The following is a 15,512-nucleotide window of genomic DNA, read 5'->3' on the forward strand; positions in this document are numbered from 1 at the left end:
TAATTTTTATTAGTGTTTTGGCATTTACGTTCGACTTCATACAATAACATACAATCGAAAACAGTGGATAGTCTCAAAAGTTTATTAATCTTTACAAACCAAACCGTATTGTCACAACTTTACAATGAGACACGTCTACATAAAAACTTGAGATTTGAACATATAATTGCATGAAAATAGCTGATGAAAACCCAAAAAAGAACTTGAGGTATATAAACCAAAAATGTGGGAAGAATTCTCATTTTCCCATACCACGCAAGCCAAAACTAAAATAAGACATCTTATGAAAACAGTGGGAATAGTGTTCGATTTGTTCTTCAGATTTTCTATTTCTTTAATGATTTGAAAAATAACATAAGCATTTGTTTAGTCATAGTCATAGTAAATGTTAAATGAAAAGAGACAAAAGGTTATTTAACTAATAATGAAACAGTTTGAAATTCTAAACAAAGGAGGAAGATGAATAGAAAAGGCCGGTTTACTCTTTGCTCTTATCTTATTCAATGCTCATTTGCTGCTCTCCTAATAACTTTGCTTCCATCTGAGCTCTATACCATCTGGCGCGAGAATCTGAATTCGGGTTCTACGTCCATCGCCCACGCAAACTTCTCCAAAAGAGACTTCGTGAATATCTACAACACAGAGAAACATATAAGAAAAAAGACTTGTATCTTTTTGTTCAGAAGACAACCATGTTTCTGGAAAAAAGCTTTTACCTTTTCGATTGGCACTTCATGACGTTTGCACCATGCAACTGTAATCCTAGGATCCAGGTAATTGATCTTAGACGTGCCCAGTGCCACGGTTTTCAAGTCCTCTTTTGTATGCATATCTCTTTCCATTTTCTCGATCTTAACGTTCTGTTGAGCAATCTTCTTCTCCCACCTGCAATAATTACATTCAAAGGACGTAAATCTTAAAGAAGAGATAGATACATATATCTTGGAGAAGTAAGAGGGGAAAGTTATGTTACGCGTTTGGTTCTAAGTTTCTAAGCTTCTTCCCATCAGAACCTTCCAATGGTGGTTTTCCCTTTTTGGCCCGGTCAAGATTAGTTTTCAGCTCTTTAAGACCCTCCTACAGAATTATTAAATACAGACAAACGTAAGGGCATATAATGAATCCAAAAGAAAAGCAGAGAACTCCAAAAAGTTAACAATACAACTTCAGAGGAGATTTGTACCCTGAGTTCTTCTAATCTCGCAGCCAATTTTTCAATTTGCGCACCATGTGACTTAGAAACAGTACGCTGATGATTACAGATTATGGCAACCTGAGAATAAGAAGTAGATCATGAATCTGACACATGGGTTATGCACCAAACAAGAAATTACCAGGAGAATGAACAAACTTTTTTACCTCCTTGTTTGCTTTCTGATAAACTACTATTTTCTGATTAACATCGCCATCTTTGGTTTCTTGATTCAACTGCCACACACATCAAAACGGAATACAGTTGTGAAAATGTAAAGGAAGACAATAAAGATGTATAAAATCTTGTAATTGGGTTTCTATAACTAAATTGAATAGCAGCATAAATCCAATGTAAACTCAAAAGATCAAGATTTAAAAACATACCATTGCATCCAATGTGATGGAAGCATTATATGTACGGAAAACTTTAGCTGTGAGACCAGGTACAAGTTCCTTCAGATGAGCATTCAGTTTACTTGTGTCTAACTCATCAAAAAGATCATCTGATTTGGATTTTCCTGGATAAGGCAAAAAAGAAAGCAAGTTACTTGAATCAGTCACAAGAATAAAATAACCTCTGATATAAAAATGTCAAGTCGATATCTCACCCGCCTGGAACTGTCCAATGGCTTTGTAAACAAGAGGCTCAACCTCGACTGTGTTCACATACTGGATTGAATCCTTACCAAGAAAGTCAAACTGGGTACATATAAAGAAAGATTGAAATGTGTGAGTATAAGCCTTCTGCCCAGGATTAAATACATATTATCCATTTTCACAAGTGTACTCGTTATATGAAACTAGTATAAAACATCAAGGATCAAATTAATACCTTTATTTTATTTGGAGGAATACACTCCACATTTCCAACTTTTAATGTACAACAACCAACAGTGTCCGCCTCATCATCATCCTACCAATAAAAAAAGAAAGTATGAGATTTCTTCAGAAGACTTTCTAGTTTACGCGCCAATTATTTGTTAGAAATCATTTGATTTTACATAAGAACTTGCAAAATACTAGTTCAAAATTACCTTCTCATTTCCAGCCCTAAGCGCCAATTTATCAATGAGATATGTCGCCACAGCAATTTGCCTTGTTTTAACATCCTTGGCGGTAAAATTCTTGGTGTATGTTGTTCTAATATTATCTATATGGTCCTGCAGTCAAAACAAATATATTGCTAAAAAGGAGAAACAATGAAAGAGTAAGTACGAATCATAATGAAAGCTGCTTACCGTAAGATTCCTAGCTTTCTCGTATTTCTCTTTGTCGCTCAGCCCTTTCAGAGAACTGCTAGCTGCCAAAAATACATACTTGAATTCTTTCGGGTTAATAGGATCATTCCAGAAAGCTAGCCAGGTGACTGTGTTATCATGCTTTACTTCTTTCCAACTGCATAGTCACACAGCTCTCATGGCTTAGTAAGATCATTATATCATGTTTTTCAATTTTGGAGAATAGCCATGGAAAAACAAGACCTTTCACCAGTGACTGGACATTCTGGAATAGGAGCATCTTTCCCGATATTTAAGGTGATCTCGCATGGACGGATACGCCTCTTTAGTTTTCCCATCTGAAAAACAGACAGTCAGATGGTTTTGAAAGCGAACACAGAATAGACCATGCCTTAACTGAAGCCACCGAAAACCGCAACATCAAGGTATGTTGTTTACAGAAACTAGTCTCTGAGAGACAAGACTAACCTTGGGATGTTCTCCACGGCCTCTGAAAAGCCCAGGCGGTTCAACTCTAAAATTACCAACCTGAAAGACAAACATAGGTTTGAGTCAGGAACTAGCTAGTGAGGAACTCTGTTTTGGGGGAAATGACAACGCTATGGGAAGAATTACCTTCTCTTTGACACCGTCAACAACAGCCCACATATATTTCTCTTCTAGCTTCAGTTTCTCCTCTTTAGCAGCCTTTTTTTCCTGTAACATGTCAATTACATTATGATATACATCTCATCTTGAAAGTTGTTAACAATATCAAAACAGGTCTGGCACACCAATGTAGTCAGCCATTACACTTGAAATTCTCTTTTATAAATTACCTCTGTGCTCATTTGTTTCTTCTTCTCTTTCTCTTCCAAATGCCACTCATATATGGGAGTAAAGTCACATTCATCCAACTTCTGTATCACGTGTTTTTTGCCAAGCAATATTCGCCAGTCATTCCAGAAATTCTCCCTAAATTGAGGTTTATTATAATACTCTGTCTCTCTCATCACTGCAAACATAGTCGCAACCTGTATATCATCAACAAAGCATCAGCATGGATAACAATGGTTTCTTGGAATGACATAAGAAAGCACTCTAGATATTGAAATGGATCAGTTAAGTTAAGAAACGGGTTTATAACATTTATCAGTAAGATTGAGAACGTGGATTGAGAGGACAACCTCTTCTTGTTCAATAGTTAGGTCAACAGGCTTCCCCTTGTACAAAATCTTAATGCCGTGAGGCTTGTATGGTGGTGGGAATATTACACCGTTGTGCACCAAGGTAGTCCATTTTGTCTGCCCATCTCCGGAGGAAGGTAATGATTTCGAAGACGTAGAATATTTTGAGTCCTTCGTTACTTTCTTAGAGTTTTTGGTCATTGCTTTGGACCGAGGAGAAACGACTCTTGTCACTTTTGGCTTTGCAGCTGATGAAGTCGAACTTAGTTTTACTGCTTTAGGCTTTGCAGCTGATGTTTTACTGTTGGAGGAATCTGATTTTAATCTCTTGGATATTGGAAGATCATCATCATCATCAGTTCCATCTTCTCTGGTAGATAACTGTTTAGCTTTCATTGGTTTAGGTGAAACCAAAACCCTTCCCTTATCATCTGACTCTTTTTTGACAGAATCTTGTTTCATTTTCACCGAAGTAGGTGAAGCTGATACCTTTGCCTTCTTCAAGGAAGATTGATTTGGTGAGCTATCCTTCTCCAGAGGTCTCTTACCTAATACCTTACTGTTCGGAGCTTCATTCTTAAGTGTGGGACCATTCTGATGCAACTTTTTAGCCAAAGGTTTCTTTTCATCAATAGAGACCTGTTTGGCCCCTGAAATCCCACTATCATTCTTCTTCCGATACATTATCAACGAGATTGGAGCTTCATCATCTGACTCATCTTTTATAGTTTTGTTTGCTCTATCAAGAGGTTGATCACCACTATTCTTCTTTTCTGGCTGCGGTGAAGAAAGCTGCCATGAAGAGTTCGGGACTTCATTCTTAAGTGTGGAACCATTCTGATGCAACTTTTTAGCCAAAGGTTTCTTTTCATCAATAGAGACCTGTTTGGCCCCTGACATCCCACTATCATTCTTCTTCCGATACATTAACGAGATTGGAGCTTCATCATCTGACTCATCTTTTATGATTCCGTTAGCTCTATCAAGAGATCGATCTCCACTATTCTTTTTTTCTGGCTGCGGTAAAGAAACCTGCCGTGAAGAACTTGGCCCTTTATTTGGCCGACTGGAATTTCGAGATCGTATGAAACTTATAGGTTTATCATCCTCAGAATCCTCATGCTCGCTTTTACATTCAGACTGATCTTTATGCGACTGGCTCCTATCCTTAACAGTGGAGGGAGTATCATTCCGCAATGGTGACTTTGCTGGTGAATCCTTAGAAGAACATGATGGCATAGAGGATTTCACTATAGAAGTTCTATTCGAAGGAGTGGTTCCATTTGGGCTAGTCACAGGCGATCTCATAGGTGAAACCTTGCTGGAAGGAACTGCCTTGCTTCTCTGGGGATTGGATTTTGACTGATTCGAATTAGAAGCAACATTACTTTTCCTCTTGAACACTAAAGGTTTGTCATCATCACTGTCGTCATACCCATTATCCATCACAGATTCTGAAACAATTTCAGTGCCCATACTCGAAGGAACAAGACAAGGACTCAGACCAACTTCTGACCAAAAATAAAACAAACCACAAAGAAATGTCAGAGGTTCCCAAACACCATTACGACTACAAACAGTAAAATGACTACACTACAAGATAATGAGTACAGTGATTCATAAACCCAAGAAACAACACTTTATATATATTGACACACTACAAAGATTTGAACAACGCGCATGTTTAAGTAAGACCCATTAAATCAAGAGACTACATCGTGATTAGATGAACAAATAATTAGATAAAAACACATATTTGAAGAATCCATTGCAGTTGGAATACCAAATCCCCAATTCAGAATGAGAAACCCTAATTTGTGCTATAACTGGGTAATGATGCAAATTGAGCTTTAATCCAATCAAATTTCGGATAATTAACGTCGGATTGAAGAAGCTACCTTCTTCCAGAGATTGAAGAAATTGTCCAGCGAAGCCTATCTCTCTCTCTCTCTCTCTCCCTCGGTTCTCTGTTCGCTCTTCGGCTCTGATGGTTTCTCTCGTTTTAACGACGAGGAGACTAAGGCATTAGGAGACTCTCTTCAGGTTAGAGAGTTCTACCGCTTGAGGGTTTTGTTTCCTTTCACGACGTCGTATTGAGTCGCGCCATAACGTTTACTTTTACCGCCAGAGGCATTTTTTTTTTCACTTTTATCGTCCCAAAAACTTTTTTTTTAATTCCCCCAAAATCCCATCACAAAGTTGGTTTTAAGATGGAGAAATTGATTAATCATCGCCTCATCAGTTAGTTTTCTAAACTGTGAAGCAAATTTTAAGTAAATAATATTAGTGAAAATCACATATGACAAAAATCTAATTTTTTTTATCCGATGAAATTACATGTCAATCATATCTATGAAATGTGTCATGATTAAATGACACGACATTAGATAAATAAGATAGCATCGGATAAGATGGTAGATTAAAAATCTTACCCAAAAAAAAGATAGTAGATTAAGAATATATTTTATTTTTAAAACCAATGACAAAAATTTAGTTTGATAAATTTAATTTTTATAAATGTACCTCTCTTTTAATTGTAAGATTTTTTTATAACTAAAAGGCTTTTTAACCATTTGAAAGTTACCTTGAAGTACATTACTAAAAAAGGTTAAAATGAATTGTGTAAATAAAGTCCTAAGAATTTACTCAATTTAGTTACTTAGTGCATAACCCTATTAATAATCCATAGTACAAGTATTTTATTATGTATCATTATAATATTATTGACCTGAATTATTTATTGAGTAAAAATTTTATAACTGTTCTCTATAAAATATTCCATTGATTAGTCTTTGGTTTACTATTAAGAGAGAAGAAACCTCTTTTACAAATTTTTTTCTTTCTTCTACTCTTTTTAACTCTCTTTCTCTATCTCTGTAAATGTATAGTGAATGGTTAGGTGAAGCTGGCCTCAACGAAGATGTACTTATTCATCGCTGCTTAAACAGAATCTGAACTCAGGATCAACATCCATTGCCCAAGAGAACTTAGCCAGAAGAGACTTGTTAAATATCTGCAATTTCAAAACAAGTCAATTTCAAGTGTTTGCAAAATCTGTGACTTTGTTGAAGCTTTTTATACATTATTACCTTCTCAATGGGGACATCATGTCGTTTACACCACGCAACAGTGATCCTAGGATCCATGTAATTGATCTTAGATGTGCCTAACGCGACGGTTTTCATATCTTCTTTCGTTTGCATATCCCTTTCCATCTTCTCGATCTTACCTTGCGTTTGCATTATCTTCTTATCCAATCTGTTTTCCAAAGAGTATCATTTTTTAAAGGAGATGCTTATGCGATAGATAATAATGCATGTGAAGACAGGTTTAGATATTACGCTTCAGGTGTTAAGTTCCTCTTTCTCTTTCCATCAGATCCCATTAATGGTGTTCTTCCTTTCTTGGCCCTGTCGAGATCAATATTGAGCTCTTTTATTTGCTCCTGCGAAAGAAATACAGGGATGATGGGACTAAGAAAATTGAAATTGTATTTTGATCAAAGCTAATTAGGATTTGCTTATAGTTTACCCTTAGTTCTTCTATTTTCACAGCCAGCTTCTCGACTTGTGCTCCGTGAGATTTTGAGACAGTACGTTGATGGTTACAAATGATAGCAACCTAACCAAAAAAATACGATAAATCATATTCTCTTAACTATCTATGAAAATAGCAGAGAGATTAATCGCCATTACCTCCTTGTTTGCTTGCTGATAAACCACAACTTTTTCAGGAACGTCGCCATCTCTGGTTTCTTTACTCAACTGTCATAACATCCCAACCAAAAACGGCTTACAAAATAGTTCACTCAAGAAAATCTATATGCTATTAGGGTGTGGCAATGGATAAATTTAAAACGGGTTCAAAAGGATTGACAACATACCATTGAATCCAATGTGATGGATGCATTATACGTACGGAAGACTTTGGCTGTGAGACCAGCCATAAGCTCCTTAAGATGAGCATTGAGTTTTGAAGTATCTAATTCATCAAAGAGATCATCGGTTTTCGATTTTCCTGGATAGAAGACAAAACCTAAGTCATTTACCCAGTTTAGAAAGGTCAAGCTTGAGATTAGAAAACCAATTTAATTTAACTAACCCGCTTGGAACTGCCCAATTGCCTTATAAACCTGTGGCTCAACCTCAACTGTGTTTACATACTGAATAGAGTCTTTACCAAGAAAGTCAAACTGAAAATGCCAAAGCGGATACCATAAGTCACTATAATATGCACCAAAAAAAGCCTTTGTTGAACAAAAGCCAATCAATAACCCAGGCATTATAGTACTCTCGCACATACTGCAGTCAATTTTGTTCAGGTTGAGATCAAGTATATACCTTTAACTTATTTGGAGGAATACACTCCACGTTTCCTACTTTTAATGTACAACAACCAACTGTATCTGCCTCATCGTCGTCCTATACAGTAAAAATATGAAGACCAAGAAAGGAAATATGAGATAATTGTTTGAAAATCCAGAAACATGTTCAATATATAAGAAGCCAGTTTTATGGAGTAATGATCACTTATAAGCCAAAAACAATGATAAACTGAATAAAAAGGAGGATCATTGTAGTTAAAGAAGAATCATTGTTAAATTACCTTCTCGTTTCCTGCCCTAAGGGCTAGCTTATCGATAAGATATGTTGCAACTGCTATTTGCCGCTTAGTTACATCCTTGTTATTAAAATCTTTGGTGTATGCTGCTCTAATACTCCCTATATAGTTCTGCAAACAGATTGTAGGTTGCTTGATAAGAAAAGGAAAAGCAGGAAAGTTTAAAAAAAAACTTTATCGGAACCGAAAGCTCATTACGTGTAGCTTCCTTGCTTTCTCATACTTCTCCTTGTCGCTTTGTCCCTTCAACGAACTGCTAGCTGCCAAGAATACATACTTGAACTCTTTTGGATTGATAGGATCATTCCAAAAAGCAAGCCAGGTAACAGTATTGTCATGCTTAACTTCTTTCCATCTGAAAAAAACGAATAGCAATCTTAGAATCAGGTCATAGAAAAAGTAAAACACGTGTCTTTTTCAAAGGCAAGCACATAAAAATAAGACCTTTCACCAGGGATAGGGCATTCTGGAGTAGGGGCCTCTTTACCAATGTTGATTGTAATATCACAAGGACGAATCCGCTTTTTCAGCTTCCCCATCTTAAACATAATGACGCAGAAGAGAAAAAATTACTAAAATGAGAAATAACTATGGAAGCTGGGGGGACAAGGAAGAAATATGTTCTACATGTGATACTACAGCATACAACAGCATAATATAGTTTAAGGATAATGTAAAAAAATGCAGCAAAAACTTACCTTAGGATGTTCTCCCCGGCCTCGAAACAACCCAGGGGGCTCAACTCTGAAATTTCCAATCTGGAATTGTTGAAGATTATGGTTAGCAAATTTTTAAAAGTTGATATCTATCACACACAAAAAAAAGGAATTACCCTCTCCCTGACACCATCAAGAACAGCCCACATGTATTTCTCCTCCTGCTCTAATTTCTCCTCTTTCAAAATCCTTTTCTCCTGTACATCATTAGCATTATAACATTATCATTCAACATCTTCATGAGAATAGCGTACTAATGAACTTTATCTTATAGAAACTAAATTTTACTTCTGCAGTCATTTGTTTCTTTGTCTCCTTCTCCTGCATATACCATTCATATATGGGAGTGAAGTCACAATCATCTAAATTTTTGATTATATGGTTCTTTCCAAGTATTTTCCGCCAATCAGTCCAGAAATTCTCTCTGAACTTTGGTTTACTGTAATATTCTGTTTCCCTCATCACCGCAAACATAGTTGCAACCTGCAGACAGAAATGACATATTATCAGCTCAGCACTCATGACTATGAGAAAGCATACAAAACACTCTGGACAATAAGATGAAAGTCAACGGCTGCAGAAAGTAAGCGAAGAAAACTATCATGGGATAGAGACGCAGAAAAAAAAGACAGAGAAAGGACCTCTTCTTGTTCAGGAGTCAAGTCAACAGGCTTTCCCTGATACAATATCTTAACCCCATGACGCTTATATGGAGGTGGAAAAATAACACCATTGTGCTCTAGAGTTTTCCATTTCGTTTGTCCATCTCCAGAGGGTAATGATTTTGAAGATTTCGAATATTTAGAATCTTTCACCCATTTGTTGGGCTTTTTAGCTATTGTTCTGGATGAAGAAGCTATCATTTTACTAGAATTTGGCTTCGCGGAGGAGGATTTATTGTTTGAGGAATCTGACCTAATCCTTGAGGCAATAGGAACATGATCATCACCATCTGAGTTATCTTCTTTCACAGTTGCTTGGTTAGCTCTCAACGGCTTTGATGCATCCAGATTCTTTCCTTTGGCATCTGGCGTAGCTGCATTATGTGAACCTTGCTCCACTTTCACTGGTCTAGCTGGCTCTGACAGCTTAGGCCTCTTAACAGAAGATTGATTCGAAGAACTCCCCTTCTCAAGAGGTCTCTTAGCAGGTACCTGAGAACTTTGCCCTTCGGTCTTAGGTTTGACACCATTCCGATTGATATTGCTAACCAAAGGTCTCTTCTGTTCATTATGAACAGGCTTGCTACTTGATGTACCCACACTGGTCTTTGTCTGAACCGTCGAGGACATGGGAGCTCTCTCATCCAAAACTCTCTTTTTAGTGTTGTTATCACTCAACCCCTGAGGCCTCATGTTCCCCTTTTGTACTGATTGCTGCGTACTCCCACGCCCAGAAGAGATTGGCTGTTTAGTAATCTCCTTAGGATCCATTTTAAGCCTGACACTCAAAGGTTTGTCATCCTCAGAATCCTCATCATCGCTTTTGGACACAGATGGTGCTTTCCCCAAACCGTTCCTCTCCTTAGCAACAATAACGGATCTATCATCCCGCAATGGTGACTTCAAAGTCGAACGTTGAACAGACGAAGACGACGGTAACGACGGTTTCATCATTGAACTTCTAACAGATGAAGCTGATCTATTCGGGCTTGTTATAGGAGACCTCGTTGGTGGTGGGGACTTGATGTAACCAACAGCCGAGTTTCTCATTGCACTATTATTAGTAGGCCTTGAATGATTTGTTGTAGCTGCTGTATTATTACTGGTTCTCTTAAAAACCAAAGGAACGTCATCTTCATCTTCATCTTCGTACCCATCATGACCATTTAGCACAACAGGCTTCACAAACGCTTCAGTGGCCATACCCAACAAGGCAAGTTTATTCACAAGCAACTCCTGATCAACAAATGAAACAAAAAGGAAAGACATTTAATTTTCTTGAACTGCACCAAACTTGAATTAATAATACATTAACATACTTAAACATTCATTTCAGAAAACTAAACCCAGAACATGCATAAAGACATTTCAATTGGTGCCAAGGGAACTCAATGTTAATCCCAAAACATACAAATACAATCAATCGATTTGGCAATGATGTAATTGAATTGAATACGATACGAACAAGGAATGATGTAATTGAAGCTTTCGTTTTTGTTCAATTGAAAACTCAAAATCCCCAAATTGAAGCAAGAAACCCTAAATTTGAAATCACATATGAATTTGTGAAATTGAGCAGAAAATTCAATCAAAATCGGGATGAAAAGTTATTGAATTTGATGCAAACTACCTTAGGGCCACGATGAAATCGGCGATGATGAATCTCACAGGGACACACACGCCTCACGGATTTCTTACCAGCCTTTGGTTTCTTGTCCGTATTTTGTGTTGTAGAGGCTTAAGTTAACGAAAGACTCCGAATAGGTCAGCGGGTCTTGACCCTTTTAAGACTTTATTCCTTATACGACGCCGTCTTAATGGGGTTTGGGGATTATTTTCTTCGTAATTTCTTTGCTTGGGTTTAGATAAATGAAGGCCCAAATCTGAGAACGGTTTTGGGGAATAACAGAAGACATGTTCCAACTGACTGTCCATTTTTAATATTTATTTAGGAATAAAAGTGTGTTTTAGGGGGTGTATCCAAAGTTATTTTAGATTTTATGGGTTTTTATCTGATTTCGATGATTTTAAAAATGATTTTTAAATTATTAATTCAATAACAGTAGATTTCATGAAACTTTTTAAATTCTATAAATGAATAATATAAAATTTGTAAATTTTACATAAATCATTTAAAATGTCAAGTTAAATACACCCATCTTGTTTTATAAAGTTAGATTGTATGCATGTATAACATGTGTCAATAATAATCATACATTTTCTTATTTCCAATCTTATCAAAAATATTAAATAGTGAATTATAAATTTTATTTAATTGAATTCCTATATTAAAATATTTTATAGATTTTTTCTAAAAAGTTAAATTAAAAATTTATGATTTTAAAATATCTGAAATTTCTCTCATTAAAACTTTCTAATTTAAGCTTGGAAATGTTGTTGATTTTTTTTTTTTAACAACATAAAATATAGGATTGACTCAGAAGAGCCGATCAAAATGAATATGTTTACATAAATAGCAACATGTAGTAAAGAACAAACTCGTCGTGTCAAACAATCTGCAAGAACATTTGCATTCCTAAAAGTAAAAGACAAAGAGAAATTTGTGAATTATGTCATGTCGATCTTGATATTGATATCTTCAACAGATGGTGAGGATACCATTTTCACCAAATCTGAACAATCTGTGTAAAAAGTCACACCCGTAAAATCATGGCAAATTAATAGATATATCGAATGCGCATATTGTAATATCGACACATAATATGAACTTCATCTGCTTAACTCGAATGCGCATATTGTTTTAACCAAGTCGCTTTGGTCCAGTGGTAAAGGGAGAAAAGTCCTGTCACCTAGGTTCGAGTAGCATTGGCCACGGGGGTTCGAAATTTAACATGTTTCTCCCGGCCCCAGGAGATTAGTCTTTGGGTGTAGGAAACCTTTAAGATCACTCCTGAGTTATAAAAAAAAATGTGATTACTAAGATAACAAAAGTACAAATAAACGAAATAGCTTAATTACAACTTAGAAGCAACCTTTTACTTCTTAGAATCGACATATAGCGTTGAATACGTTGATTCCAATCACTTCATCAATCTGTAAGCTATTTCGTTTACTTCTATTAATAGTTAGAACTCATAATATATATTGGCCGGAGTCTGTTGTGTACTGTTTTTAAGTTGAATCTAATATTGAAATACACATACAAGTGCATATTAGTTTTAGCATAGTTTCACAATTTATAGAAATCATCACGTGTTTGCTAATAACAATTATACGCAATCACGTTAGGAAACAAAAGATTATACATCACCCAAAGGAATAAAACTTGCGCTTGAAGAAATCAATGAACAACAAAGTTTCATCGGCTCGTCTCTCCATGACGCCAGTCCTTGTAAGCTGAGGAAAAAACAACAAACCACCGGTCATGACTACGAACCCCACCGTGAGTAGCCGTGATACCATCAGACCCATCCTCCACCGCTGCACCAAACTCGTCCTCTTCACTGCTGCTTCCGTGGCAGTACAAAGTCCATGTAGCACAAAGAACCAAGTGACTTCCCCTGTAGGCATCTCAAAGGTTAAAGTGAAGAAAAAGACCTCGTGAGCAACACCAGAGACGATGAACGTCGCCAAAACCGCCATAAACCTAGCCCAATCGGAGCTCATTCGGCCTTTGCAGAGCCGCCACACAGGGACGTATATGGCTGGCCGGAGGATTGCTGAAACCATGAGGTTCCATCGGCGACCCCAGAAGTCTTGAAGAGAGGTAGCTAAGTATGATTCATTGAACTGTGGTTCTAGATCGCACCCAAGAGTGATAGTGGCAAGAACTTTGACAAGGGTTAAGAAAAGCTCATACTCCAAGTATATTTGTAAAGAATAGAAAGCAAATAGCAAGACCGGAGGCAGATTTTGTTTGTAAAATAAAAATGTAACAGCATACCAAAGATGGCAACTTTAATGGCAAAATTCAATTTGGGGAAATGGTTTTCATGAGGTTTAGGGTTTTGTTGAAGCTTGATTGGGAAGCAAGTTAAGCAGATGAACTGAGCTAGATTAGGTGGAACTGGACAAAGAGGACCTTGATCAAAGGACAAGAGTATGAGTTTTAAATTGGCAGTCCCTGAGAGGAAGAAGGATATGGTTCCACAGAGATGCAGAGAGGAAAAGAAGAAAGGGAGAACAAGGAACATAGCACAAACTGGAAGAACCGAGATAAATCGAAAAATACCAGCTTTAACTTTGGTTGATAAGTAGTAACAATAAGATACTGAGATTGTAGCTAGAACCCATATCTCGATCAATATCTTGAGTTCTTCTTCCATTTCTCAGATATTCTTTTCGTACGTATGAATTTCTGACGTTTAATTATAATCACTGATCTAGGTTTTAAACTTGACTGTTGCGTGTATAATAAGAAACCAGAATAACTAACCAAATAGAAAATTAGGGGTATGTCATGTGGTTTTACAGCTACAGAGATGGTAAGAAGATTCTGACAGCAAGTTGCTTCTACTTTGATCCAAGTTCGTTTCAGTCTTGTTTAAAACATATTTGAAGTTAAAGTAACATCAACGCAGCTTCTTATGTATAAGTTTACGCGTAACATATCTGAGGTTGAGAAGTCTTGCATCGGTAATGGAAGAAGGGCTAGCTTTTGGTTTGACAATTGGACACCCTTCGGTCCTCTTATCAAATACATAGGTTCAGCTGGACCACGAAGTTTAGGAGTTCCTCTTCAAGCTAAAGTTTTTGAGGCTACTAATGATGCTGGTTGGAGAATGGCAAGCGCCACGTTCAGATCAGGCTATGCTTCTACAAATCCATCTTACAAGCACTAGACTCCCTTCTTCTGATCGAGGTATGGATCACTATGACTGGGTAGTTGAGGAAAAAAGTTGTCAAGGGTTCTCTTCATCAAAAACTTGGACTGTGCTAAGACCAAGAGCTGCTGAAGTGGACTGGTTCAAATTTGTGTGGTTCAAAGGTGCGACCCCTAAGAATGCTTTTCACATGTGGGTCGCCAACCTTAATCGGCTCCCTACAAAAGAAAGGTTGGCTCGATGGGGGATGAACATTGACACTCAGTGCAGTCTTTGTTCTACTTGTCAGACTAGGGACCATCTACTGCTAACTTGTGATTTTGCTGTGTCTATCTGACATATGGTAAGCTCAAGACTTCACTTACCCCAGATTCGCTTCAACACCTGGGCAGACCTGATAGCTTGGACAAGAGTTAGAAACAAAAGAACCCCTGCTACTCTTCGGAAGTTGGTGGCGCAAACAGTGTTATATGCCATTTGGAAACAGAGAAATAACCTTTTGCAAAATCAAGATTATGTTCTGCCTTCTGTGATATTCAAAGGCATTGATAGAGAGGTCAGAAATTCAATCACTGCTCGTCAGTTCAAGAAGCGGTTCAAGAACCTAATGAGCTTGTGGTTATAATGTGAATGAGTCACCTGCACTACAAGAAAACCTGCATTTTGGGAATACAGTTTGTGACTACATATCCAGTCGCAAAATATAGCGACGTTTTTTAGACTAATTTGCGACGACTAAGCGACTACAAAAAAATTGGAGAGAAAAACGTCGCTTATTAACGACGAAACATAAACGTCATAAAAGGGTCTCAAATAAGCGATTACATTAGGACTATTTTGCGTCGAAAACAAATTCGTCTCATAATGGTCACAATTTTGCGACTACTCTGTGACCAGCTCTATAGTCGGTAAGGATGGTCGCAAAAACGTCGCATATTGAGGACTTATTTGCGTCCACATTTTTTACCCCTAACAAGTAACAAAGTAGTCACAAATTGCGACTATATTGTGACAAATATCTGAAGACTTTGCGACTAACACCTGATTTAGCTACTCTTTTAAGACTGTTTAGCCACTCTCTTTATTTTTTATTTTGAAATTTCACATTTGAGATTCATCTACATGTTTAAGT

At 37.0% G+C, this 15,512-nt stretch overlaps 2 protein-coding genes and 2 pseudogenes across 3 annotated transcripts; 1 reads left to right on the forward strand and 3 right to left on the reverse strand.

Moving 5' to 3' along the window:
• Positions 1-309: 309 nt before the first annotated feature.
• LOC104726076 (DNA topoisomerase 1 alpha) lies at positions 310-5,842 on the reverse strand. Of its 2 annotated transcripts, none has more exons than XM_010444850.3 (16): positions 5,497-5,842; positions 3,599-5,106; positions 3,251-3,445; positions 3,048-3,128; positions 2,901-2,960; positions 2,676-2,770; positions 2,433-2,589; positions 2,229-2,354; positions 2,027-2,107; positions 1,803-1,893; positions 1,579-1,712; positions 1,360-1,428; positions 1,184-1,273; positions 974-1,077; positions 717-885; positions 310-632 (listed from the first exon to the last, which is right to left on the reverse strand). In XM_010444850.3, exons 2-16 carry the CDS (start codon positions 5,072-5,074, stop codon positions 549-551), a joined length of 3,012 nt encoding a protein of 1,003 aa, XP_010443152.2. In that variant the 5' UTR covers positions 5,075-5,106; positions 5,497-5,842; the 3' UTR covers positions 310-548. The 2 variants fall into 2 exon arrangements, with proteins under 2 accessions (XP_010443152.2, XP_087327940.1); XM_087471814.1 differs by having other exon boundaries at positions 3,599-5,109; positions 5,497-5,661.
• A 453-nt stretch (positions 5,843-6,295) lies between these two features.
• On the reverse strand, positions 6,296-11,832 carry LOC104726077 (DNA topoisomerase 1 beta). The gene is made up of 16 exons (XM_010444852.2): positions 11,227-11,832; positions 9,576-10,832; positions 9,223-9,417; positions 9,051-9,131; positions 8,917-8,976; positions 8,663-8,757; positions 8,417-8,573; positions 8,204-8,329; positions 7,939-8,019; positions 7,700-7,790; positions 7,482-7,615; positions 7,294-7,362; positions 7,130-7,219; positions 6,940-7,043; positions 6,688-6,856; positions 6,296-6,611 (listed from the first exon to the last, which is right to left on the reverse strand). The coding sequence occupies exons 2-16, from the start codon at positions 10,797-10,799 to the stop codon at positions 6,525-6,527; spliced, it is 2,763 nt and encodes a 920-aa protein (XP_010443154.2). The 5' UTR covers positions 10,800-10,832; positions 11,227-11,832; the 3' UTR covers positions 6,296-6,524.
• Positions 11,833-12,775: 943 nt separating this feature from the next.
• LOC104728901 (putative long-chain-alcohol O-fatty-acyltransferase 4 pseudogene) lies at positions 12,776-13,882 on the reverse strand (annotated as a pseudogene).
• A 442-nt stretch (positions 13,883-14,324) lies between these two features.
• On the forward strand, positions 14,325-15,030 carry LOC147935448 (uncharacterized; annotated as a pseudogene).
• The last annotated feature ends 482 nt before the right edge of the window (positions 15,031-15,512 follow it).

Source organism: Camelina sativa, chromosome 11 (assembly GCF_030686135.1).
Source record: "Camelina sativa cultivar CO46 ecotype springtype chromosome 11, ASM3068613v1".
Classification (NCBI taxonomy): Eukaryota; Viridiplantae; Streptophyta; class Magnoliopsida; order Brassicales; family Brassicaceae; genus Camelina; species Camelina sativa.

Excerpts from the sequence above, each read along its gene's own strand:
- LOC104726077 (XM_010444852.2), bottom strand. The coding sequence starts at position 10,799 with ATGGCCACTGAAGCGTTTGTGAAGCCTGTTGTGCTAAATGGTCATGAT. Across the intron at positions 9,132-9,222 it reads AGAAACAAATGACTGCAGAA|GAGAAAAGGATTTTGAAAGA; the intron begins GTAAAATTTAGT and ends AATGATGTACAG. Across the intron at positions 8,020-8,203 it reads TTAGGGCAGGAAACGAGAAG|GACGACGATGAGGCAGATAC; the intron begins GTAATTTAACAA and ends TTTACTGTATAG.
- LOC104726076 (XM_010444850.3), bottom strand. The coding sequence starts at position 5,074 with ATGGGCACTGAAATTGTTTCAGAATCTGTGATGGATAATGGGTATGAC. Across the intron at positions 2,355-2,432 it reads AGAAAGCTAGGAATCTTACG|GACCATATAGATAATATTAG; the intron begins GTAAGCAGCTTT and ends TTTTGACTGCAG. Across the intron at positions 886-973 it reads AGAAACTTAGAACCAAACGC|GTGGGAGAAGAAGATTGCTC; the intron begins GTAACATAACTT and ends TAATTATTGCAG.